Source organism: Cygnus olor, chromosome 11 (genome assembly GCF_009769625.2).
Source record: "Cygnus olor isolate bCygOlo1 chromosome 11, bCygOlo1.pri.v2, whole genome shotgun sequence".
In the NCBI taxonomy this organism is placed as follows: domain Eukaryota; kingdom Metazoa; phylum Chordata; class Aves; order Anseriformes; family Anatidae; genus Cygnus; species Cygnus olor.
In genome coordinates, this window is record NC_049179.1 from 9,392,358 (window position 1) to 9,417,406 (window position 25,049).

Here is a 25,049-nt window from a genome sequence, read left to right on the forward strand (position 1 = left end):
AGTTTGGGGTTTGTGGGGCCCGGGTTAGCCCCAGCTCTGGGGGTACTGGGGCCTCCCGGATGGGAGCTCGGCCTGTGGATTGATCCGGGAGCTGCTCGGCTCTTGCTGGACCTGGCTGGTAGCCGGTTTTTGGAGGTTAATGCTGTGTTTGGTAGGGGTGCGCTGCTGGGTCTGGGCCCTTGGCTGGTCCCGACTGCTGTCCCTAATGTGCTGCGGGTGCTGGCTGTGCTCTCACCCTTGGCTTCCCAGCCGTCCTTTATGAGCACGGGGAACTAGTGCTGCTCCCAGCGCTCTGCTAACAGCACTGACTCAGAACCACGGCAGTCTGACGCTGTGTGCCCATGCCCCGTAGCTCCGGGGGCACCAGAAGCACCATTTCCCCCACAGCAATGCCCCCAGAGGGGCTGGCTCGCTGCAGCACCCTGTTGGCGAGGGACCCCACCACCCACCTCCTCGCCCTTGGCCGTCCCCCGGCTCTTCCCACCACCCCCAGCCCCCCAGAGACAGAGGCTCCCCGTGGGTTTTGGTGGTTTTTTGGTGTTTTTTTTTGGCGTTCTTTGGTGCTTTTTGGGGTTCGGCCCCACAGCACCCCCTGACCCCACAGCCCCCCCCCGCTCCCCCTCCCCTCAGGGCCCGCCGGGCGGCAGCGGGACCCTGGACAGCTCCCGAGCTCTCGCGAGACCTGCGGGCGGCGCCGTGCGTGGGGCGGCGAAATCTCGCGAGAGCGCGGCCGCTGCGGCAGGAGCGGCGCCGGGCGGCCGCCGCCACCCGCGACGGGCCCGTGGGGACGGTGAGGGGCGGGGGGGGGGCGGGGGCACGGGCACGGGGGGGCCCGGCCGGGACCTCGGGGCTTTTACCACGCAGACCCGGCCAGCGGGCCCGGGGGGAGTCCGCGGGGTCGCGACACGCGTGGGGAGCCCTCCCGTGACACGCGTGGGGAGCCCGCTCGCGACTGTCGCGACATGAGGGGGGGAGGGGAGGGGGCTCAGGGGGGTGCTGGAGGCGCTGAGCCCACCCCAGCCCGCCAGGGGGACACGCGTGGGTGTCCCCCCCCCCCATGAATGCCCCCTCCCGTGGGCGCCCCCCCCCCCCCGTGGCCAAATCCTCATTAATGAGCGGTTAATTAGGATTAATGAGGGGTTAATTAGGGTGTCGGCGTGGGTGGCGGGGGCCGGGTTTATCCTGGAGAAGAGGCCGCGGGGTGGGCAGGGAACTTGGGGACCCTCCGGTTCCAGCCTCCACCACGGGCAGGGCCCTGTCCTCCTCTGCCTTTCTCCACATCCCGCTTTTTGTTCCTGTTTTTTCTCTTTCCTCCAGCTTTCGCGCAGCTCCCGGCTCTTCTCCAGCTTCCCTGCGCAGCTCTCTCAGCTGAGAGTGTGCCAGCATGGCAGGTATGGGGGTTTCTGCACGGACTTGGGGTAATTCCCGCTCCTTGCCCTTTCTTGACTCTTTTTTCGGGATTTTTCTTTTCAGAGAAAGCCAACAACTTCCCCCCGCTGCCCAGGTTCATCCCCCTGAAGCCATGTTTCTACCAGGACTTCGACGCGGAGATCCCGCCGCAGCACCGCACCATGGCTAAGCGGCTCTACTACCTCTGGATGTGTGAGTGTGGGCTGTCCTCCGCACGGGCTGCGGGTCCCCAGCCCCGAAACAAGGACATCGCTCCCCCTTCTGCCCCTCCGGACCTTTGTGTCTTGTGCCTAAACCCTTTAGGGATGGGGTAGGGGTGTAGCATCCCCTGGATTTCCCACCATCGTGGTGGAGGATTTGCTGCCAGCGAAGCCTCTTTGGGTTTCCTTTGCAGCGAGGGGCTTTCTCCACGGCCCCAAGCTCCTGGCAACCCCTTTGTGGGCTCCCAAAAGCCCTGACCCTCGTGCCCACGTCCAGCGTGAAGCCAGGCTGGATTCCTCTGAGAGCCTTGCCTCTTCCTCTCTGCATGCGTGTGCCGTGCTCAGTGCTGAGAGCCACTGCTCTTCTCTAACCCCTTCAGCTCACCCCGGTCTCTCTAACATCCCCCTGCATGCCAGGAGGGCTCTTGTAACCTTTCCACAAAAAGGGAGGGGGGCGGGGGGAGGAGAAAAATAGTTGTGCTTCCCTGGGGTAGCTCTTTTGGGGTGTTAAATCCCCCCCAGCTCACGCCTGCTGGTTTTTGGAGCTGTGTGTCCAGGCAGCTCTGTCTCCAGAGCACTTTCCCCCATCTCGCCCATAAACGCGGGCAGGATGAGCCCCCTCAGGGGGCTCTGGGGGGTCGGAACTGCCGCAGGGTTTCGGGATCACGCCGCCCTCCTCGTGCACGCTACTCTGCTCCCTCTGCGTGTGTGTGTGTTTGCAGTGAACAGCATCACCTTGGCGGTGAATCTCGTTGGCTGCCTCGCATGGCTGATTGGAGGCGGCGGAGCTGTTAATTTGGGACTGGCAATTCTCTGGCTCATTCTCTTTACGCCCTGCTCCTATGTCTGCTGGTTTAGACCTATTTACAAAGCTTTCAAGTAAGTGGTCACACCTGAGCCTGGCTTCTCAAGGTTTGTTGTTTGTTTTTTTTTTTGGGAACTCCTACGTGGTGCTTAGCTTGAGGCACTGCCTGAATATTTGGGGAATTTCTGCTCTTCCTGCCTAGCCTTTTAGCTGTACTTCCTAACCTTCACCGTGAGGCTGTTTGGGGCTCGGTGGGGGAGCCCTGTGTGGGCAGAGCGGCGGGGACGGAGGCGCAGGAGCTGACGGAGCCCTCTCTTGCAGGACAGACAGCTCCTTCAGCTTCATGGCCTTCTTCTTCACCTTCATGGCCCAGCTGGTGATCAGCATCATCCAGGCCGTGGGGATCCCTGGCTGGGGTGTCTGGTAAGGACCGTGCTTCTCCCACCATGGGCGCGCAGGCAACTTCCACGGGTGCTTGGGCACCCAGGGGAGGTGTTTGTGTGTGGTGGGGTGGAGAAAAAAGGGGAAGCTGCCTCTCGGGGTCTTAACATCCCGGGCAGCTTCTCCCCTTGGGGAAGCTGGCGGCAGGAGCTGGGAGGGGTGCTGAGCGTGGTGGCTTCCATCTCCTTGCAGCGGCTGGATTGCGGCAATTTCCTTCTTCGGGACCAACGTGGGGTCGGCCGTGGTGATGCTGATCCCCACCATCCTGTTCACGGGGATGGCAGTCTTCTCCTTCATCGCCCTCACTATGGTACGACGGCGGGGCGGTGGTGGTGGGGCACTGGGTGTGTGGTTTTTTTTTTCCCCTTTCCAACCTCCTCTCGGCTCCAGGTGCACAAGTTTTACCGGGGGAGCGGCGGGAGCTTCAGCAAAGCGCAGGAGGAGTGGACCACGGGCGCCTGGAAGAACCCGCACGTGCAGCAGGCAGCGCAGAGCGCGGCGATGGGGGCGGCGCAGGGGGCCATGATGCAGCACGAGACGCAGTACTCGGCCACCCCCAACTACACCTACTCCAACGAGATGTGAGCCGCGGGGCTCCGTCCTCGGGAGGAAAGCACTGGGGGGAAGGAGAAGGAAGGCTGAGTCGAGTTCCTGCAGCTGTTTCAGAAAGCCAGAGCGAACCATAATCTTTCCCCATTCTTTGTAACGGAATCTACTTTTTTTTTCCCCTTTTCCCCATCATCACCTCGAGCTCTTTCTCTTATTTCTCCTTCTCTTTTATTTCTCATTCTGAAGAGGCTGTGAGCTGACCTGCAGGACTCTTGCTGTGCGTGATAGTACGTGTACATTCCTGTGTCTTCTTTTCCCTGTGAAGTAGTGCACGGTGGTGATTTTTTAATTACTGTGGTGATAGGTGTGTGTTAGAACTACATCAGCCAAAAGCCCCCCCAAAAGGGAAAGATTACAAAATAGTGACCAGCACCCATCTCCCCCCTAAATAAGAGCTGAACTACAGGTTTCTGACCTGTGAGTTTTCTTTCACTTGGTAGTATCCAGCCCTTTGCCAGTGTCTCAGCAAGGGCAAGCAATCCTGGGAATTCTTTTCTTCTGCTTTTTAACCAGCAGGTGGCTGATTAGCCATTTAAAAAAAAAAAAAGGCTGTTTTAGCTGATTTTTAAAACAGGAGAGAGAGAGAGAACCCTTCAATCCTGCTGTTGACATGCTGGAAGCCAAGAGATTCCTAATCCAATCCCTGGCTCAGGATCTCCACCTTCTCTCAGCGCGTGGTGTTGTAAATGTGCAGTTTACATTTTGCTGTGGAAGAGCAGTATTGTTTTTGAGTGGCTGCAGATGAGAGCTGCTGTGTGCATGGGTGCGTGCGTGTTGGGGAGTGAGGACAGGTTTTCTCTGGGGGGTGAGACCAGCCTGGTCCTGTAGCCTGGACCTGTTTTCTATAGGCTTCTGTTCCAAAACTAAAACTGGCAAGAACTGGCAGAGTGTCTCTCGTGGGACCTATTTTTGGTGCAATCTTGCCACCCCACATCCAACCAGCCCCGCCAATGCTGTAAATAATGAGGGCAATATTTCTCCCTGTTGGCTCACAGCTCTTTAGGGAAGCTCTGGGCTGGTGGGAGTGACTCCTCTTTGCTCGCACTCCTAAAAAGCGCAGTGAAACTTGGCTGTCTGGCTCTGTTAGGATCCTTTGCAAGAATGAGTCCTCCTGGCCCACCCAAATCCTGCCCAGTTTGGGGAGGTCGGGCTTCCAGTGAGGGGCTTGCAGGGAGGCAGCAGGGCTCAGGGCTGGTTTGTAAATGGGAGCAAATGGACATTGTGGGGCAGGAGGAGGGAAAGCTCCTTCTCAGAGATGCTTTTCAGACTCTAAATGCACTTTAAACAACCATTTTTTTCCTCCAAGTCCTAGAAAAGCAGCCCAAAAGGGAATGAACCCCTTCGGCTCCAACGCCTCCTGCCCCACAGATGCCCTAAAGATGCTGGCACTGCAGGTGCTGTGCTCCTGCCTGCCCCCCCCAGCAGTTCAGCAGTGCCAGGATGTGAGATCTGCCCACGGGGATGGCACCAAACTGGAATTTATATTTTATTTTTTTCCCAGCAAAGCACACCAAGAATAGTTTCCTTTCTAAGAGTATCACTTCAGTCATTTGGCAGTAGGTAGTTGTCTCTTGACAAGACTAAAATGCAGCTAATGATAAAATGCCTGTCTGTGTATGTGTGTATATATATGTATAAACTGTAAGGAGAAAAGTAATCCGTTGCTGAGCCTATTATGTACCTAATCAGGTTTAAATATTGTGCAATTCATTTCTAGCTAGCCTAAAACTTGCTATGCCAAATCACGTGCTCTGTCATCCATGTCTGCAAAATAATGATTTCACCTTTTGCGTTTATATTAAGCCGCATAAATGATACCTGTAATGAGCTGTAACTAACAGACATTGCTTCAGCACCTACCCCTCCTCTCCAGTGTGTCTCCTCTGTGCAAGCGTGACCCCTCGCTGGCGACATGCATGCCTTGCTCTGGTGGCGGCTGGGCATGGCACCATACCGGCTTCCACAGTGGTTATCTTTAATTAGCAGCTGTCTTAATGGGGGGGACAGCCTTGGTTGTGAGCTGTGGCTGAGCTCGTCCCTGTCTCTCCTTCCCCACTGATTTATCTGATAATGGGAGGGATGCCCACAAGATGTCACTTTTCGGTTGTATCAGGGAAATGTTGGGAGGCCACGCAGTAACCCAGCTCTGCTCCCCCTTTGGGGTGCCAGGAGTAATCCTGTACCCCAGGGCTCTGTCCCTGTGCCCTTGCTCTCACTTTCTCCCTGTATGCTTTTCATTTTAACCCCTAGCAGCGAATTTTTAACCGCTAGCACTGAATTCTCTGCCTTGGAAATACATCGAATGTCACCATGAGCCCGCGCTCGTGCTGGGGCTGACGGGGTGATGCTCGCCGCGGGGCCTGGGGCTTTGGGGTGGGGAAATGCAGCTGGCCAGCCTGGAGCCGCAGCTGGGCTGGGACACGACAACAGCCCTGAGGGGCTGCTTCTGGCCGAAGGAGGCAGGCTCTGCGCTGCCACCAGAAAATAACCCACGCTTAGTAACACGCAGGGCTGGGCACCAAAACAGGGGGCTTTGGGACCGGGAGAAAGCGGGGTGTGCGGGGTGCGGGTCACCGGAGGGGGGTGCGCTGTTGACCTACGGGGCCCTGAGGCTTTACTGGAGTAAATTTGTATTTCCGGGAGCCCGCTGAGCGCCGCCTAGGCCCTGAGGGCCGGCCCGGGCCTCATGGCGGCGCCGCGGGACTACATTTCCCAGCGTGCCCCGCGCCTCCGGGTTCTGCCCCCGTTGCTAGGCGCTGGGGCCGGGCGGTGAGCGGGGCCGGGCCGCAGGTAGGCCGCAGCCAGGCCGCGGGGCCCCGCCGCCCTCAGCCCCGGGCCCCCCGTCTGTGTCCCGCAGGCCGCCGGCTTCCTCCCGGCCGTTTTCGGCCTCGGCAGCCTTTAGAAGCGGTTCTCAGAGCTAAGGAGCCGGTAACGTCGCTAAGGGGCCGCCTGCTTTCTGCGCCCTTCTCGCTTAACTCCCTCCCCAGGGCCGTGATCGGTGAGAGGAGGGAGCGGTCCCTCTAACGCCGACCGCCCTCACGTCTTACTTCCTAGAGTTCAGGTTGGGGGTGCTTCGGTGAATTAATTGTTACTTAATAAATGTTTTCATCTCTGGGCAGTTTGTGATAGCTTTAATTTTCATTAGGTAAGCACGTGAAGTATCGCTGTGGTATCAGACCACCCTAGCCACTACGTACGCTGAGCATCCTTTTCTGTAATTTCTCGTGGTAAGCAGTGCCTGGAAGCTCAAGCTGAAATTGTGCTCCTGTCCTAGCTGTTTATTTGCTTTTTTTTTTTTTTTTTTTTTCAGCCACACTGAGAAACCCCAGGGGCCTGAGCACAACGTATGAATTCCCAGTGGAGCGTGGAAAAAGGATGTGCAGCTCCCTTTGTGCCTCAGCTGAGGGGCTGAGGCAATTAGCGAGGATCTTTGGGCTTGTGCGTCTCGGTGGCTCAGGCTCATGCGTAGCTGTCGCACGAGCGTGATCTGAATCACCTCGTGAAGGATCCTAAATTAAACTTGGATCTGAGTGAGCTCTGGGAATGACCAAGAGGTAAATTCTCTCCAGGGAACCCAGCTGTTTCACTCCAATGTCCAAGCTGGTGCGTAAAATAAAGCTGGTGTTAAGATTTTTTCCTTCCTCCCTTTTACCCAAAATGCTTCCGAGTAACTTCCTCTGAATAGTGAGGAGGTTGGTTTGACTGAATCCCAGTGTGATGCCTTCACTAAAGTACAGTTTTCAGATCTTTTAAATAAGAGAGTTTGCTCTTTGTTAGTTTCAAGACTTATTAAATAGAGACGTTCACATGGATTCTGTAGAGGAATGCTTTTCTTTGACAGAATACTTGTGAGCGATTTATCATTAGTGATTTATCAGCGTGGCAGTGGCTCAGAGATGGCAGAAGACCATCCTGAATCATCTCTGCTCGCCACACACGCCTTCAAAAACAACCTCTAGGCCTGTCGGTAGCCTTGGCTGGCACCAGTGGATGAGTGAGCGGTTCTGGCTTTCACATTCCTGCGGTGTTTGCACATGGTGCCTGGTTTGGTTTACATTTTATTCAGTTTGGATCTTTTTTTGCCCCATCTACAAAGAGTAATTCCTAGTGCTACTGTAAATATGTATTAATGCGATGGGCGGTACAGTGCTAATGCTTGCCTGAGGCCCCCCAGAATTTTTACTTACTAAAATGTCGCACTGCGTTTATTCTTCTCCATAGAGCGTGAAGGGAGCACGACTCAGCTGGGCTGCACGTCTTGCCTGTAGTCAGTGTGAAAGGTATAGTTATCGTAAATTCTGTACCGTGTCCACCACACGAGGGCATATTTCTGTTCTGGGGGCTGTTGGCTTTACCAACAACAGTCGAGCCTGTGTAGTTTGTAGCATTCTGTTTACTGTTATCCCAGTGAACCTGTACGTAAGGAAAATGGGAGGAGTCCGGCTACTCCTGTGTTTAAAGGTGTGCCAGTACTTAAAAGCTTTGTGGATCAGGGTCTGAATGTTCAGCATCAGACCGAGTTGCTCAGGGTCCTGCATAGTCCATGCTTAGACCCGTGTCTTTGGGAGTACGTTGTTGTTAGAACCCTGCTGCGCTTGTCTCACTGCTAAAATTCCTTTATTTTTCCGTGCTCCTAGAGTTTGACAGGACCATGGAGCCCTTCTCACATCTAGAACCAAAGGCAACTGCAGAAACGAGTTCGTCTGTGCCAGAGAAAAAATTCCGTGTCCTGGTGGGTGTGACTGGAAGTGTGGCTGCCTTGAAGCTGCCTCTCCTCATCTCTGACTTGCTAAAAATCCCTGGGGTGAGTAAATCTTACCAGTAAAGCTGGTGTTACCCTGCTTTTTTGGTTTCCAGGAGAGACTGGATGGCTTCTGCTGAAGTGAAGAGTTCCTTCTGGCATTGAGCCCTTTAGATTGAAACTTGGGACAGGTTCTTCCTGCTTTTAAAAATCAATATTTCTCTTCCTATTGTTTCTTACTTCTCTACATTTAAGCTTTAGCTTGAAATTAGGTTTAAAGGGCAGTGACTGTTCCTGGATACTTAGAGTCATAGAATCATAGAATATCCCGAGTTGGAAGGGACCCATAAGGATCATCAAGTCCAACTCCTGGCACCACACAGGTCTGCCCAAAAGTTTAGACCATGTGACTAAGTGCACAGTCCAATCGCTTCTTAAGTTCAGACAGGCTTGGTGCAGTGACTACTTCACTGGGGAGCCTGTTCCAGTGTGCGACCACCCTCTCGGTGAAGAACCTCTTCCTGATGTCCAGCCTAAACTTCCCCTGCCTCAGCTTCACACCGTTCCCGCGGGTCCTGTCGCTGGTGATAACAGAGAAAGGTCCCCTGCCTCTCCACTCCCCCTCGCGAGGAAGTTGTAGACTGCGATGAGGTCCCCCCTCAGCCTCCTCTTCTCCAGGCTGAACAGGCCCAGTGACCTCAGCCGCTCCTCATACGTCTTCCCCTCTAGGCCCTTCACCATCTTCGTCGCCCTCCTCTGGACACTCTCCAACAGTTTAATGTCCTTCTTGTACTGTGGTGCCCAGAACTGCACACAGTACTCGGGGTGAGGCCGCACCAGCGCAGAGCAGAGCGGGACAATCACTTCCCTCGACCGACTAGCGATGCCGTGCTTGATGCGCCCCAGGACACGGTTGGCCCTCCTGGCTGCCAGGGCACACTGCTGGCTCATATTCAACTTGCTGTCAACCACAACCCCCAGATCCCTCTCTGCGGGGCTGCTCTCCAGCGTCTCATTGCCCAGTCTGTATGTACAGCCAGGGTTGCCCCGTCCCAGGTGCAGGACCCGGCACTTGCTTTTGTTGAACTTCATGTGGTTGGTGATCGCCCAGCTCTCCAATCTGTCCAGATCTCTCTGCAAGGCCTTTCCACCCTCATCCGAGTCCACAACTCCTCCCAGTTTGGTGTCGTCGGCAAATTTGCTCAGAACACCTTCTAGTCCTACATCCAAATCGTTTATAAAGACATTGAAGAGGACTGGCCCTAAAATGGAGCCTTGAGGGACCCCACTGGTGACCACCCGCCAGCCAGATGTGGCCCCATTTACCACAACCCTTTGAGCCCTGCCCGTCAGCCAATTGCTCACCCATCGTATGATGGTTTTGTTTAGCTGTATGCTGGGCATTTTGTCCAGTAGGATCCTATGGGAAACCGTGTCAAAAGCTTCGCTGAAGTCCAAAAAGATCACATCAGCTGGTTTCCCTTGATGGACTAGATGGGTGATCTTATCACAAAAGGAAATCAAATTTGTTAGGCAGGACCTACCCCTCATGAACCCATGTTGGCTGGGACCGATGACTGCATTGTCCCCCAGGTGCGCTTCAATAACTTCAAGGATCATCCTCTCCATAATTTTACCAGGCACTGACGTGAGACTGACAGGCCTGTAATTGCCAGGGTCTTCTTTCTTGCCCTTCTTGAAAATTGGCACAACGTTTGCCAGCTTCCAGTACTTCCCCAGGCAGACCTGGCTGCAGACACAGGTGGATGCTTTTTGGAAGTTAACGTTTTTGATTAGGACCCTGCAATTTTCAGTAGCGGAGATGTGGGCTGTACAAAGACGGACACTGCCGTCTGACCAGCAAAGGGCGACTAGATCTTGTAAGAACAGAAGATACAAGCCAGTATGTGTCTGTGCATTTTTATTTATTTTTTGACTGGAGTTTGTTGTCAGGAGTAACAAAGGTGTCCAGCAGAGGCCACTAGTGACTAGAGTCAGGGAAGGAAGTGTGGTAACTTTTGCTTTAGAATAAAGTTAGAGGAAACTGTAGAAGCCTTGAGCTTTTAAGAAGCGAGGTGTCTGTTTTGGAGCAGCGAAATGAAAGAGGAGCAGGAGCAAGAGCGTGCACTTAAATATCCACGTCTCTTGGCTAGAGTACCTGCTGAAAGTCCTTCTGAAATGATTTTGACCTGAAATAATTACCAAGGCCAAAGGTCCTAGCTTGGAGCGGGAGGGTGAAGCCAAAGGGTGCCGAGGAAGGGGGGGACCAGCCCAGAGCCAGCTCCAGCCGTTGTTCTCTTCTTAGCGAGGGATGCAGGGTACGCGTCCTCTGGTCCTCTTGCCTTGGATCCACTTTGCTGTGGTCTCTTTTCCCTTGCTCCTGGTGCTTGGGACACCCTTTGCAGGTGGCAGGAAGAATGCAAATGGTCTGCTGTAGGAATCGAGATCAAGTGCGTTCCTTCTTTGTGAGCTTTGGATGCAAAATTAACAGCCGCAGATGGCCGGTCCTAAATTCCGCGCTCTGTGACATCTGTTGCAGGCCTTGTGGCCACTAGTTTTAGGCTGTGCTGCACAAAAAATAAAAGATGAGTGTCCAGCCCGTCCAGGAGCTTCTCATATCAGATTTGTTAGTTAAATTTATTTGTTTACTCATTTCTGATGTGATTTTGCTGCCTGATCTATAGCCTGGTGGGTGAAGTCAGCGTAATGTCTCCATCAAGTTTATGGCTTGCTGCGTTAACTGACAGAACAGAACCTGGAGAAGCCGTCGGTGGGAGCAGGGCAGAGGCAGAGGAAGGCTTTGATACCAGAAGAGATGCAGCCAGAAGTTTGAAATGGGAGTAGTTTAAAATTGATGTTTCTGCTAAAATGATTCTCAGCCAACAACTTGGCGGCACCATTTTGCACCCATTAAACTTTAACGTGTCCTTGAGGGTGATAATTGACACGGCTACATGTTACTGTCTTTTAAGCTCTCTGAAGATCTAGGAAATCAATAGGGCATCAGCTTACGCTTTGCAGCTTTTTACCCTTGCCTCTTTTTTTATTTTTATTTTTTGTGAGGAGACAGCACGTAGCGTGTTGTCAGGACACCTGGGGAACTCGTGGCTGTGCTAGACTCGCACGCGTTGTCTCAGCCTGATCCCTAGTAATTTGGGTGGCCTGGCAGGAAAACAACGCCGAAAAATCACATCGATGGGCTATCAGTTAGTTAATAAGAAAGGAAAAAGCAAACTTCTTTCTGGGTGACAGCTATTGTTACTGAAGCTTCTGGATGTCATCCGGCCTTGGAGGTTTGAAGCACGTTGTGCAATTTCACTGCGCTGTGGAGCTTGTGAGTGGGGCCAGGGAGATTTAGAGCTTAAGCAGAGGGATATCCACAGTCAAACAGAGGGTGTGCCAGGTAAATAGAAGGAAAAACTATGTAGGCTAAAACGATCTTGAGAGCACTGATCTCTTTCCAACATAGCTGGAGGGACTTGAAACACTTGCAGAGAACAAGGGATCCAGGAGCCCACCCCAGCAGAAAACCTCAATCAGAGAGGATAATTAAACTGCTGGAGCAGCTTTCCTGGGGGAGTGGTGGAGTTACCGCCAGGCAGAGTCCTCGAACAGCCCCCTGCTGTGCTCTGCCTCGTAGTGGGCTGGACGCAGTTCTTGATAGCCAGCCATTCCCTGGTCCTGGGCTTCAGCTTTGAAGAAGTAGGTATTTTTTTTTTTTTTTTTAAGACCAGAGATGGTTATGAAACCGTCTTTAAAAAAAATTAAGAAAAAGTGGATTTTTTTTTGCGTCCCTTAGCCTTTTGACCAGGTGTTTCTCGTCTAGATGAGAACATTTTGGATACTGGCACAACTGAAGCAGCAAGGTACAAAACATGTCATGAGGTAGATGCAGTTGCATCACCTCAAAATCCTTATATTGTTATGGCTCTCTGTAAATAAGAATAGCACTAACAAACGTTGCTGGTGAGAACTTTTAGCATAGATGCAGCCTACTGGTATCATTTCAGAGAGCAGACAAACCCCTTTAAACCCTTTAAAATCACCAAATAAATAATATCTTGCAGCCTGCGAGGTTAACACCTCCTCGAAGGCCAAGGGATGGCAGAAAGCAGCGTTAGCACCTTTGGTGGCATCGCTGCTTGGCTCCAAACAGCTTTCTGCGAGGTGAGGCTAATACAGATGCATCGTGGTTGACTGCTGTGAACGTGATCTTCACACTCGAAAGCACCAGAAGTACAGCTGTGGTTCCAAGCTAGGGCCGCCTGAAAAGGAGCAGGCACCTCACAGGAGCTGCGTGGCTTGTGCCGTGAGCTGGCTCAGGGTGCAGACCATGCTTAGAAGAGGGTGATAACGAGGAAAAGAACTATTTCCTTACGGTTATCGGTGGTGTGAGGTGCGTCCTGAATGTTACCAGTGGTTTTGGAGCACTCCCTTCACGTGTTGAGCGGTCTGTTGGCTGGTTTAACGTCCGTCCTCTGCAGGAATTGCAGGTGGAAGAGCTGCATGTGCCACGCAGGTGATAGGCATGTGTGGAGCAGGTCTGACGCTGGCTCTGCTTCGTGGCTGATCCTGGTGCGTGCAGAACGCCTCTGTGTGATCAGCAGCCGCTTGTGGCACCTGTCAGAGGCACAGCTTTGGTCGTGGGACGTGCAGAAACTGGGGCAAATTCCACTTTTTCCACCTGCTAAGATTCCTGCAGGAGGAAATAAAAGGATCTCCTGTCACAGGCACCTTGGCACCTCCTAACTGTGTGTGTCAGACGTCCAAGTGACGTGCTGGGACTTCCCCAGTGCATGCCATATACCTGAAGGCTCAGCTGGCTTCCCATAAGGCAGGCAGGTTTGGCTAAGAGTTGGGAGAGAACCCTCAGGCACTGTACCCAGTCTCCTTTTCCTTGCGTGAGCCACACGAGCCCTGTGCTGTGAACGTACCTGCGCAGAGCTTTTACTGTTTCCAGCATCCTTCCTTGATGGGCGCAGCAGCTGGAAGGCACTACCCCAGCTTGCTGCCCTTGGCTGGAACAAGGTGGGTTAACGTGGTTGTAAAAATAGTGCCTGGGAGTCTGTAGCTACCTCCCCACCTTTGGTGGTACCTCCCTTGTCGAGAGAGAGGGGCAGGGGTGAAAGAAATGGAGGCAGAGAGAGGAATTAAAGGGAAAAATATAACGAAGACCAAGAAATCACGCTTGTTCTTCCGAAGCAAAGGCTCTGCCTGGCAGACGGGACTTTATCACTTTCGTAACAGGCACGGTAGGCACAGGTCAGCCAACATCCTGCTGTTTCAAAAACGCCCCGGGAAACAAGAGGAGCTCTGAGCCGCTGCTTCTTGTGGAGCCTTGTTCGGCAGGGATGGGCTTGCTCTGCCCTGGTGGTGCCGGGTCCCAGCTGCCAGCTTCTCCCCCAGCAGGACTCGTGACGGCTCGGCACCGTGCTTCCTCTTGGCTCCGAGTGTGGGAAGAGCGATCCTGCAGGGCCGTGCGGGCATGCCACCCCTTTCTGCGGTGGCTGAGGGAATCCACTGAGGCAGGATGCTCTGCTGCTCCCTTCGGCGGGCGTTTCCTGATTAAAGGGCACCTTCCGTGGCGCTGTGCTTTGCTGCTCCGTACCGTCCCTTTGAAGTTCTGCGCGGAGCTGCCTCTCGGTTCTGCGCTTGCTGCTGTCCCGGCTGTGAACTGGCCATGTGAACGAGTTTGGCAGGCGGTGACTAATCACCTGCCTGTTGCTGGGTGGCAATGAAATGAGTCTTCAGCCCCCGTGAGCACCTCCAGCAGCCTGACCTTTCAGCTCGGGGTAGGTGCGGTTAGTGCACGTGCACGCAGTAGGGGAACGTCCTCTGCGGATCCGCAAATCTTTCAAAATCTGTGCTGCTCGAGCCCTCCTCCTCTACCCAGCTGTACAGGATTGGCCTCAGGGCATAACTGTTGGTCTGTCTTTTTGCTTTTTGCTTAGCTGGAAGTGAAGGTGGTCACTACTGAGAGAGCAAAGCACTTCTACAACCCCCAGGAGATTCCTGTCCCCCTCTATAGCGATGAAGACGAATGGCAGGTGAGTAGTTCTACCTCTGGAGAGGGCAAGGGCTCCCCTCCTGTCCCCACGAGCCTCGTGTTTTGCGATTCAAGTCGTTTCATCATGCACTTGGGCCTTTTGCTTCCTGCTTTGACCAACGGGTCCTGCTTCAGCAGAAGGCAGGACTCGCAGAGGTTTCACTCCGTTGTTCAAGTGCCGCACAGCGAATCAAAGTGTTCCTACACGTTTCTTCATCAGAGACCGCATTCCTTAGATTCTTGGCCAAGGCTCACCTCTTTGTTGGAGTGCTGCGTGCGCTGGGGCAGGGCTTTCAGAGGGGTGAGCGAGGCAGCCCTGGCTGTACCAGAGGACTTCGTACCGCCCTAGCAGGCTTGCAGCAGGCACTGTGGGTAGAAGTGGTCTCTCACCACCCTGGGCTCAGCAGCTCTCTGCAGCGCTGAGAGGAGCATCAGGAAATGTCAAGAAAGCCACTGCAAAGTGGTGGTGAGGGTGTCAGCTGCTTGCCATGACTCATACTTGTCAGGAAGGCAACAGCTTAATTCTCCTTATCGCTGCCTATTCTAAATCTGCCGGCACCACTGACAATCACAAAACTACCCAGGCTGCTTCAGAACTCGGCTCGGTGTCCTGCTGGGTAACCTCAGCCGCCGCTGCCTGCGTGCTGCAGCTTCTCGCTCTGCGTCCTCCAAATCTGCCTGCGCCTCGGGAGAGAACCAAGGCTGGCGTGTGCTAAGTCTGAGCCGGCTGCAGGGCCGCCTCTCCTGGAGAGTTTCATGCCGGCAGGGCCTGCTGCAGTGTCCTGCTCTTGCCCTGTGGTGGGCGGCTGGCCGTAAGAGATGTTCTCCTGGTGGCAGCGGTGTGTGTAGCTCAAAAGGCGTCCACGTTGATGTGTGTACGTGGAAGAGATCAGTCCATCGTCCTTTGAATTTTAGCAACGTGCTATCAACTTGACCTTTTTCACCAGTTTTTCCCCTCAAACCAGTTACGGATGAGCACGCCCCCCAGGATCCACTAATAACAACAGGGTCCGGTGGCATCTTTTTGGCTTTTCTCCGTAGAATTATCTTCTCTTGAATATGGTTTTGTTGATGTGCTTTGAGAGATTCTGGGATGGAGAGATGTATAAACGTCGACATTTGTTTTTCTGTACGTTTTCTCTCAGCTTTGCAGTACTGATGTGAGCGCGAGCTGATCTCCCCTTTAACAGTTCTCTTGCAAATGCACTCGCACGCAAGCATTGCTTTCATGTGGAGAGGGGCAATGGCCAGGAAGCTCTCTGGCTGGTCTAGAAGATCAGCAGAGGTCTGTTGGGTGCCAGGATGCTACAGCTCCAGGCAGAGCTGTTCAGGAGGAACCCTCTGTGTGGCTGTAGAGGTGCAGGTCAGGCTCCGTGGGCCGTTGGCACACTGGAAGGCAGACCTGGAGCCTTTGTAACGTGCCCTGCTGACACCAGGGTAGCAAATAAGCCTGCTCAGCATGTCTGGGAGATGTTCTATTCTGAAAATAAAACTACAGACTTCAGCACTTGTAGAAAAAATAAAAGCGAGTGGAAGAGCTGGGAAAGGTGTCAGGGAGCACCAGCTTTCCGGATGCTGCCTTTTTGTTGTGGTTTCCAGTGACTCAGAGAAGGAATAGTTCGTGGCCCTGACACACCTCTTGCTGCTGCGGGGCTGCGTGTTCTCTGGGGGTTAAGCACCTGGTGCTGCTTGCTGCTTCTCTTGACGTTGTCCCGGTTGTATGTGCTCCTAAGCAGGGCAGGGACCCCCCTGAGCTTTACCGAGAATACAAGTGCCTGCTTGGAGCCCCGAGGATGGAAGTGCCTGGCTGGCCAAACCTAATCCCTCCTAGGGGCTGCCCGCAGGACTGCTCCCTGCTCAGTTGTGTGGCTTTACTTTGCTCTGAGCATGCTTCCTTTCAGAGAAGGGGGTCAGTTAGGGGTCTGAACCTCTTTAAAAGCCAGTGGACGGCTTCAGAGTGCCTAGAACATGGTAAAGAGGTGTGAGGCTTCTACATCACGCGGGTTCCCCAGGAGAGATTTCCCCCGGTTGGGTCCTGTCTGGGTTTGGTTGGCTGATAGGATGCAGCGGGCTTCTCAGATGCACTACACGTTAAGGGAGCTTTCATGCTGGGCATCTGTGAAGCTGAGGGACGGTGTGGATGGAGAAAGCTTTTTGCTGGGAGCTGGCCAGGTTGTTGGATGCATAAATTGTTGTCTGTGGGGGTAAACTACCCGTTAGCTGTGCTTCCTAAACGCTGCTGCCCTGCAGCCTTCGCTGGAGGAGGTGGGAAGTCAGAAATGGGAGTGCTGTGGCTGCAGTCCCCAGTCCCCCCACGCTGTCAGATGTTGCTGGATGTGAGAACAACGAAGCTGAGGCTGCAGTCACTGCCGCGGGCTCGGTGCAGTGCCCGCTGTTCGCTGCGAGGGTTCGGTAACCCCCATCTTGTCTCCTCCCCAGCTGTGGAAGGGCCGCTCGGACCCAGTCCTGCACATCGAGCTCAGACGGTGGGCCGACCTCATGCTGGTGGCCCCTCTTGATGCAAACACCCTGGCAAAGCTCGCCACCGGGATCTGTGACAACCTGCTGGTGAGTAACTGCAGCTCTGCCTGAGAGCAGCCCCTCAGTTCCCTCCCCTCCCAGCGCTGGTCTGTCTGACCTTTCTTTCATGGAAACTCCTGTGCTTCGGCAGCATCAAGACTTGCATGTTCTGCTGCCAGTTCATATGCTTGTCTCTTCTGCCAGCGTGGTTCCCCTGATCCCTTTCAAACACCCGTTCTTTCCTTCCCTGACATGTATTCCTTTCCATTCCTGGCCTATCTCGGTGTCTTCCATTATTTCCCAGTCCCTCTTTTGTGCCTATCCTGCTTTTTCTAGTGGATGGCCCTTCTCTCCTTCTACCTCCACCCTCTCTCTATCATGTTCTCTCTCTCTCTGTCGTGTTTTTTTTTTTCTCTCTCTCTCTCTCTGACTTTTGAGTTCCTCTCTGCATTTTTTAGATGTAAGCTGGAAAGACACCTGTGAGATCAGATAAAACTGTTTACTTCCTGCTACCTCACCTAACTGCATAGCACAGAAATTCAAACATGTGCACGCTTACTTACCTTCCAGTTTCAGCTATGTATTTTTTTTCTTTTTGCTTGTTTGGGCCTGTTTTTCTGGTACTAAAGGTGCTCTGGCTCAAAGACCGATCAGAAACTGTATTAAGAGAGAGCGTGCTTCTCAGTTCAGCGATCAGGAACTTTTGTGTAGCTTCAGTGCTTTGTGTCGAGCCATCATCAGGAAAGGTCATACGTATAAAGCACCTGGAAGATGTGCCAGGAAGCTGCAAAAGTGCAAATGCTGTGTCACCCCTCGGTAACGCAGGGAGGATGGATTTCGGAAGGGAGGGCAGCGCATCAGCTCTGGCTGGGGAGCCCTGCGCGACCAGCTTAGCTGTCTAGGTAAGAAAGAGTGCCTACAAATGAGCACAGTACACCCAGAGCTCCAGCCCTCGTATGTCTGAGCGGCTCTCTGGAGATCTGGGGAAGCCAGAAAGAGCTGAGAGAGGGACAAGCAACGTCTTGTCCTGCTGAGTTCCCTTTGTACCGTAGCCAACAGAGGAAGAGCTCAGGAAAGGTGTTAGGGACACGGCTTCACAAACCCCTGCCGGTCCTGGATGGTTTTGTGGAGGGAAGAGGTGGCTCCGGTAAAGAAAAGCAAGTGCTAGAGGCGTTGGTTAGCAAGTTTGAACAGATTCTAGCAGACTTCCCCTGTGCTGCGAAGGGTTCAGATCACAGGGCATAAAGAAGGATGGGCAGCCTGCTCCGAGGTACTGTGAACTGCGCAGAGCCCCCGCACCAGAGACCCGCGTGAGCTGCCTGGGAGGCTCCCTCTGCATCCCTGAGCTGTCAGGGCTAGGGAAACTGAAGGGCATTGCACTGTTTAAGAGCAACCACCATTTATCTTTCTAAGGAGATGAGGTGATAGTAGCTTATCTGGAAGCTGTATGTTATTGCGGCCTCAGATGTGAGCCTCTGCAGCACGCAGGAGCTGCTGGGTGGTTTGTAATCTACCAGCATCTTCTGCAGCAGCGCAGATAGGTTCGTGTAATCCTCCGTGTGAATGCTGGAAGCAGCAGCGCTTCCCTTGTCAGCCGTTGGGGATCCGGTTGGCGTGTTGTTTGAGAAGATTGACTTGCCAACTTTTTCTGTGTAGCTCTACAGCTGGCTTATCTGTAAGTGTTGCCTGGGGATTTCTCTGTAGCTGATACGATCTGTGGCCACCCCTCAGCTTCTCTTGGTCTCCCACAAGGGCTGGCTGCATGCATCGCGTTCCAGCGTGGTTTGCTCCAGCAACTGGGATGTCTTGCTTGGCTTTGATCCAGCGTAGGATGGAATCTCTTCTCTTTGTAGCCTCCCTCGTCCTCCTCGCCTGTCAGAGAGGAGCTTTGCTGGAACGTAACACAAATTAGTAGCAGCCCCGTGGACCTGCTCACGGGTTAGTCCAGCTGCGCTGACAGATGGATGCTTTTGGCCCTCTCATGATAGCCGGGCTGGGAAAGCGCTTCTGTGCAGCAAAGAGGTGAGACAGAATGAGGAAAGAAAACACATCCCAGAGCCCAACCTCTTGGCTTCTTTTGCAGACTTGTGTCATCCGTGCCTGGGACCTGCGCAAACCTCTGCTCTTCTGCCCAGCTATGAACACAGCCATGTGGGAGCATCCCATCACAGCTCAGCAGGTGGAGCAGCTGAAGGGCTTTGGCTACACGGAGATCCCCTGTGTGGTGAAGAAACTCGTGTGTGGAGACGAAGGTCAGTCCCGTTGCAGGTCATCTGACTGTTCTGCTGCCCAAGTGCCCCTAATATCCTGAAGGGAGGTGCCCTGTTCTTTCGCCCTGTGACCTGCAAGATGTTGGACTGCAGAGAGCAGGTGCTCGTTGCCAAGGTTTGTATGAACAAGACGAAGCGTTGCCCTGTGCTAGCTGGCACCTATTATTCTTCATTAATCTTTTAGAAGTCTCATGAGACCATCCAAGCCAGGCTTTCAGACGAGCTGTTAGATAGATATTTAAAAGAAAGGCCCATCCTCGGCGGAGAGAGCAGATCAAGCAGAAGGAAGGCTTTGTGGTGAGCACTATCAGCCTGGGATTTGGGTGTCCCAGCCTTGCCCTCTGCTGAGACTGAGACATGATGAAAACAGCCCACGGTTCCTCGTCTCTGCCAGGGGGATAATATCTTATCCCTCAGAGCAGGCACTGAGGATAAGCGCTTTGCAGATGTGGCCGAGGGTGTAGCTGGATGTGCATTTAACATGTGTTGTTGTTTGTTGCCTGGGTTACTTTTCAGCTAGATCAGCTTTCCAATCTTGTTTTGGTTTGGGGTTTTGACATCAGGCTTGTGTGAAGTGAAAGAAGGGGGTAGGAAACATTGTCACACTCAGTTTTGAGTCTTAACTTACGCTGCCAAGTAAAATGGTCTCCCCTGTATTTTACAAACTGGTTTAAATGAAGATGTTCTGACTTCTGGGAGGTTTTGAGAAGCTTTTTTTTACAAGCAATTTGGATGAATGGATTCTCATCTTTAATTGGGATTTCTTTTGGAAAAATTGTAAAATGTCACCCAATTCCAGCTGTAATAGCAAATGTGCCTGCGCAATAATGCACTCATCCTCTCATTTAACAACCCCAGTGATATCAAGATCCTAACCACTCTGCTGGATACCTCAAAAGGCAGTCTGTAGTGAAGACAGGACATTAAAATCTTCTTAATGGTTAAATTATAGGGCTGGCTCTCTTAGTGTCTGAGTCGTTAGGTGCAATGCTTCTAGAGAATGCTTTCTTGAGCTGAAGACTAAGAAATATTTACAGTTAGGTAAGCGTAGTCAAGTAACTCAGGCATCAGCTAAACCGTCTTGGACAATTATGTTTCCGCTGGGGTTTTAGACCTGATTACATCAAATTTCTTGCGTACTTGTAAGAATGTTAGGGGAAAACGCCCAGAAGAGGTCATTCCACGCAGACGTTTTGGCAGAAGTGGAAAGGCCATCTGGCATAGCCTCTTGGTCCCTCGGAGCTTTCCCTTCATCTCTGTTAGTACTTGCGTGGGACCTCTGGTCCCGTGGCACTCGGATGTTTGCTCCCCAATGGGTAGTATGCTTTTTGTGCGGCTCCACACACCTGAAGCAGAAAGAGGTGTCCCCCTTTCACAGCGGGGATGTGAGATGCAGAAGGGCCGTGTGAGTGGACTCGCGTGGATTAGAGCTGGATGGCAAACACGGTTTCCACCTTCTGCTGCTCTGCCCTGTTCCTTTCCTGGGGCTGCCACCCCTGCGGCAGGGATGTGCGAGCCACATGAGAAGCAGCACGTGAACTGCTGCGGTTTGTAGCTCAGAGTGGCAAAGCAGAGCAGCGTTGATCAGGAGTTACCTCACTACACCAGCAGGCATTTGGGAGCTGCTTCATGTTCCATGCAAACCTTGCCGCTGTGAGAACAAACTCCTGAAGGAGCTCGTGGGAGAGGGGTAGTAGGGTCAGTTGACGCAGTAGTAGCCACATCTGACTCTGCTCTGCTCGTGCTCGTGAGTCAATTTGCAACAAGATTTTCCTGTTGGCACATGCCAGGGTTTTCCTGGCAATGTGTGAGAAAATTATGGCGAAGCAGCAATGCACTCCAGGTCTCTGAAGACCCAAAGTCATCTCCACCGCTGACTTTTTTCTCCCCCTTCTCTGTTTTCAGGCCTTTTACCCCACGGCCTCGTCTTCCAAACTAATTTCTGTCTTGTGGGTTTTATCCACAAGGGGGTTTGCCCAGCTTTCACCCAAACAGCAGGCAGAAGAGCTCACATCTGGTGCAGAAGAAAAGAGATTCAGTTTGCACCAGTTTTGTCTGTTGACATTGTGGTTTAACTTGCTGGTGAGAGGTTCGCCTTCCTCCACTCGCGTGACTGGTCTCACCTGAAGTGGGCCAGATCCTGGCTGCCACCAAGTTTCTGTATTACAACCTCTACCTGATACGTGTTTCTTAGTGAGTGAGTGGCTTTGGATGTAAGGCCCAGCTAAAAACGAGTTAAAATAACAAATGAAATCGAGTTGGCAATTAAAATGCTGCCTTGATTGGATAGCTAAATGTAACCTACCGGCTGTTGGCCTTGATGATATCCATGTGCCACGATAGAAGGAGACTTTGAGGGGTGCTTTGCAGCCTGTGGGCCCGCAGCAATTTACTGTTGCAAAACACTTCCAATCTGCTAATATCTTCATCATCCTTGGCCGGGTTTCTAGAGCTTGGCACGCTGGAAGAATTTTACCTGTAGGCATGATCTGTGCTGTAAGACAGGCTGTTTAGCAGGATTTTTCTCAGCTAAACCTCAAGATCCAGCTGTGAATTGCCAAAGACCTGGAGGAAGTGGGTCAGGGAGGACAAAGGCGGGCCTTGAAGGGTGTAGCTCTGCCAAGCCATGAGGCGGCAGTCAGGGAATGTCTTTTGTTTAGCAGGGCTTGTCAGACGCAGCTCCTCTCGAGATTAAGAGGCCTGAAGCACCCAAATCTGCCTGCATCTTGTCCGTAGGGTGCTTCAAGCCTCCTGGGATTTATAGGTCTGGAAAAGGTGGAGTGGAGATTGGGTCTTACTGAGTGTTTCTTAGGGAAACGCAGTTTTCTTGCCCTTCCAAAAGTATTGCTCTTCATCCCCGGTCTTCACAGTTTTATCTGGTTATGCCTTCTGTCCCAGGCAAGGCCCCAGGGGCTCATCCCTACTGGAAAACTGAGGGTGAAGTTAGATTCAGGCTGTGATCCGCGCACAGAGAGCACTTCTCTCTGCCGTTCTGAACGGCCTCTCCCCTTCCCCTCCGTCTTTCCTCAAGTTGTTACTGTCCTTTGGAGCCTGCTGTTGGGCACTGCTCATCTGCACACTCACTAACCCAGCTGTGTAAACGGACCAGAAAAAAAAAAGAGGGAAACAAAACCTCCCCGAACTAATTTCTAGTGGCAAATAAGGCTCATGTTATAAATAATTAGAGCAATTAGCCAGCAGAACAAAGGACCAATAGAAACTCCCATCTTTTGAATCTTCTAATGGAGACACATGCTGGTGGGGAGGTATCCTGTGTTTGCCTCAAGCAAATGACAGGAGTGAACGGACTGAGTTCTGCGAGTGCGTGAGGTTGGACGAGATGATTTAGTGATCTCTGGCATTAAAACTTTCATTCTAAGCTTAAAAAAAGTCTTTCAGAAGGAAGCAACAGCGCAGTGTAGATTAGATGTTCATCTGGCAGCTAACCAGCCCAAAAGGAAAAGCTTTTACATTTTGTTCTGTTCAGCACTCGCTCTTCTCCAAGAATTACTCCCAAGAATCAAGCTAGTGCGAATCCAGGGCAGCTCTCTCTAATGTGGGGTGAACTGCAGAGTCACTGGAATGGTATGAAGTCAAGTTGTTTTTTTTTTTTAAATAGTCACAGATCATTTCAAAACAATACTGAGCACACGCAGTATTTGCACTGGAGGAGGGAGGGGAGGCAGGGTGTTTTGTTACCCACGTGCTTTTTTTGGTCTCTTTTGCACACTTATTCCTGGGGTAGCGTGAGCTGAGAGACCAGCTCCCTGCGCAAGGGTTAGGCGCAGTTGTCCTTGGAGATGATTCAGAACATGAGGTACTAATTAAGGTCGTATGAATTGCCTTTTGAGGTTTCCTGCCTCCCTCCATTGACTGTCTGAGGAGCTCGTGCTCCTGCTTAGACTTGTGAGTTAGGAGCCAGGCGAAGTCAGCCTGACTGCTCCTCCCCGATGGCATTCCACCGGGCCACAAAACCCCTGCCCAGCCGGCAGGCCCGAGCCGATCCTCCGGCCTCCACAGCTGCTTTCTGTGGGGTGAGTCACGAGGAAACACACGGGGCTACTTAGCAAGCTTTGCCCCGGCCTCGCAGTGCTCTGCCGCTGCCTCTGCGTTGCCGCAGGGCTGCCGAGTGCGGAGGGGAGCAGAGGTGGGGCGGGGGAAGCGTGTCCTCGTGCTCTTTCCGTGGGCTTCACCGTGCGCGTTTGGCCCTGCCCTGCAGGTCGAGGTGCCATGGCAGAGGTGTGGACCATCACAGAGAGCGTGCGGAGGATCGTTGAAGAGCGGGACCTGCCGGCGCAGAGCTGACTGCTTGCCATGTGAATTGCCTTCCTGGGGACCCGAAGATAAACCGAACAGGAAACCCAGTCGAGATGGCGCGCGGCCCTACAGCAGGCTCCCCAACCGAAGGGGTGCAGCAGTTGGCTCCCAGCTGGTGCCAAACTGACATGTGGTACCTCGCTGCAGACTTTCAGAAATCGACGCCGAGCCCACGCCGCTTTAGTGTGGGAAAACTCTGTGGTATCTCGCAGCGAGGGAGTAACGTTCCCCCAGGCCCCGCGGCCCCGTGTTTCGCGTGTGATCCTTTCTGAGGAGGCTCAGAAGGAGCTGCCCGTGTGTCACGGGTCCAGCGGTGCCCCTGGGGCCCCTGGGGAGGAGGAGAGCGATGTGCCAGTCCTGGTGGTGGGAGGAAGCTGGGTGTGGGGACGTGCCCGCTCTCCAGAGCGTGGTCTGTGGCTGTGCTGCCTTCACCTTTCCAGCAGGAGTCACTGTCCAAAAAGCGTTCCCCCTCTGGGAGCTTAATAACAGGGAGCTTTTAATTCTGCCCCTGAGGAATTGCCTCTTGTAGCTGCTTTGGGGGTGTCTGTGCCTAACGTGGTTGCCTGTGTGTGCTGTTTTTATCAGAGATGGAAAAAAAATGATTAAGAGAAGCTATCTAGTCCTCAAATTAGCCTTTGCCCTTTTGTATCTGCTGACCAGCTCGGGATGGAGGAATCAGACGGTGAGCCAGCCTGGCACCTGCCCACCTGGGTGCTCCAGGCAGGAAGTGGCCCCTGCGGGAAGTCGGGGGGGTGTTTCCCAAGGGAGTAGAGTCACGCCTTACCTCTGACAGTGCTCCCCAGCTTGAACATTTAACGGGCTGGCATGGAGAAATTGGGAAATCCTGTGACCCTGTGGACCCGAGCAGCCAGGGCTCCCCCAGTGCAGCCTTTCCTCGGAAACGTGGTCCTGCCCCTGCGGGGAACGGGGCCGGTGCACACGTCGCCGCAGCTCGGTACTGCTGAGCCAGGGTTTATTTTTAACTAGGCCCAGCCAAATTTAAGGCCTTCGGTACAGAATGTGCATCCTGCCTGTGGGGGCAACCTTCAAACTGCTGCGCACGAGGGAAGAGGTTATCGGGGTCTGTTTGCGCTCCTTATCTATTCCGCACAAATAAAAACCGCTGAACTTTCCCGTTTTGTCTCTTCCACTGACCAGGAGCCAGGGCGTCAGAGCTTCTAGGAATAAAGGCAGAAGGAGCCTCGTGTGAGCAGAGCTGCTGGCTCGCGAGAAGGGCCGTGGCAGTGCCACAGTTCCCAGCTCTTGCCTCCCAGTGGTTGTGCCAGACTGCACGGGTGATGTCTGTGGCAGTTTGCTCATATCAGGATGGCGAAAGCCGCCAACACATTGCAGGTTTTTACTTTGAGCTTCTTGAAGGCGGTGGAAGAGACGCCTCTTGGTTTCCGTGAGGTCTCTTCCTCCTCCTCACAGAGCAGCGTGTTCTGGTGGTTGCAGCTGGCGCTGGACACTGCGGGCTCTCCTGTGGCTCTGCCACGGGTGTCTCACAGAGTTAGGGTTGCTTATCCTCCCTCCTCGTCTGTGGTTTGGCAACACAGCCAACCCCCAGTGTTCCTCACACCGCGTCAAAACACTGTGTCCTTGGTACGAGTGCTCATCTGTTACGGAGCTGTTTTGCTGCTTTGAGCTGCTCCAGGCATCGCCCGCCTTCTCCCCGTATAAAGAATATGTA

The 25,049-nt window shown here is 53.3% G+C and overlaps 2 protein-coding genes across 12 annotated transcripts; both read left to right on the forward strand.

Moving 5' to 3' along the window:
- Window positions 1–692: 692 nt before the first annotated feature.
- On the forward strand, window positions 693–5,122 carry SCAMP5 (secretory carrier membrane protein 5). Its single transcript, XM_040570614.1, has 7 exons — window positions 693–790; window positions 1,318–1,391; window positions 1,474–1,602; window positions 2,333–2,489; window positions 2,737–2,838; window positions 3,049–3,166; window positions 3,247–5,122. The coding sequence occupies exons 2-7, from the start codon at window positions 1,385–1,387 to the stop codon at window positions 3,439–3,441; spliced, it is 708 nt and encodes a 235-aa protein (XP_040426548.1). The 5' UTR covers window positions 693–790; window positions 1,318–1,384; the 3' UTR covers window positions 3,442–5,122.
- A 1,080-nt stretch (window positions 5,123–6,202) lies between these two features.
- PPCDC (phosphopantothenoylcysteine decarboxylase) lies at window positions 6,203–24,491 on the forward strand. Of its 11 annotated transcripts, XM_040570615.1 has the most exons (9): window positions 6,212–6,526; window positions 6,611–6,692; window positions 6,776–7,068; window positions 7,687–7,745; window positions 8,103–8,269; window positions 14,158–14,253; window positions 16,692–16,820; window positions 18,856–19,024; window positions 23,262–24,491. In XM_040570615.1, exons 5-9 carry the CDS (start codon window positions 8,117–8,119, stop codon window positions 23,345–23,347), a joined length of 633 nt encoding a protein of 210 aa, XP_040426549.1. In that variant the 5' UTR covers window positions 6,212–6,526; window positions 6,611–6,692; window positions 6,776–7,068; window positions 7,687–7,745; window positions 8,103–8,116; the 3' UTR covers window positions 23,348–24,491. The 11 variants fall into 11 exon arrangements, with proteins under 11 accessions (XP_040426559.1, XP_040426560.1, XP_040426558.1 ...); XM_040570624.1 differs by lacking the exon at window positions 14,158–14,253 and having other exon boundaries at window positions 6,207–6,526; XM_040570618.1 differs by having other exon boundaries at window positions 6,611–7,068.
- Window positions 24,492–25,049: the final 558 nt, after the last annotated feature.

Coding starts and splice junctions, on each gene's coding strand:
- SCAMP5 (XM_040570614.1), top strand. Junction 1,603..2,332: donor GCTCTACTACCTCTGGATGT/GTGAGTGTGGGC, acceptor GTGTGTTTGCAG/TGAACAGCATCACCTTGGCG. Junction 2,839..3,048: donor ATCCCTGGCTGGGGTGTCTG/GTAAGGACCGTG, acceptor ATCTCCTTGCAG/CGGCTGGATTGCGGCAATTT.
- PPCDC (XM_040570621.1), top strand. CDS start 8,117: ATGGAGCCCTTCTCACATCTAGAACCAAAGGCAACTGCAGAAACGAGT. Junction 8,270..14,157: donor ACTTGCTAAAAATCCCTGGG/GTGAGTAAATCT, acceptor CTTTTTGCTTAG/CTGGAAGTGAAGGTGGTCAC. Junction 16,821..18,855: donor GGATCTGTGACAACCTGCTG/GTGAGTAACTGC, acceptor CTTCTTTTGCAG/ACTTGTGTCATCCGTGCCTG.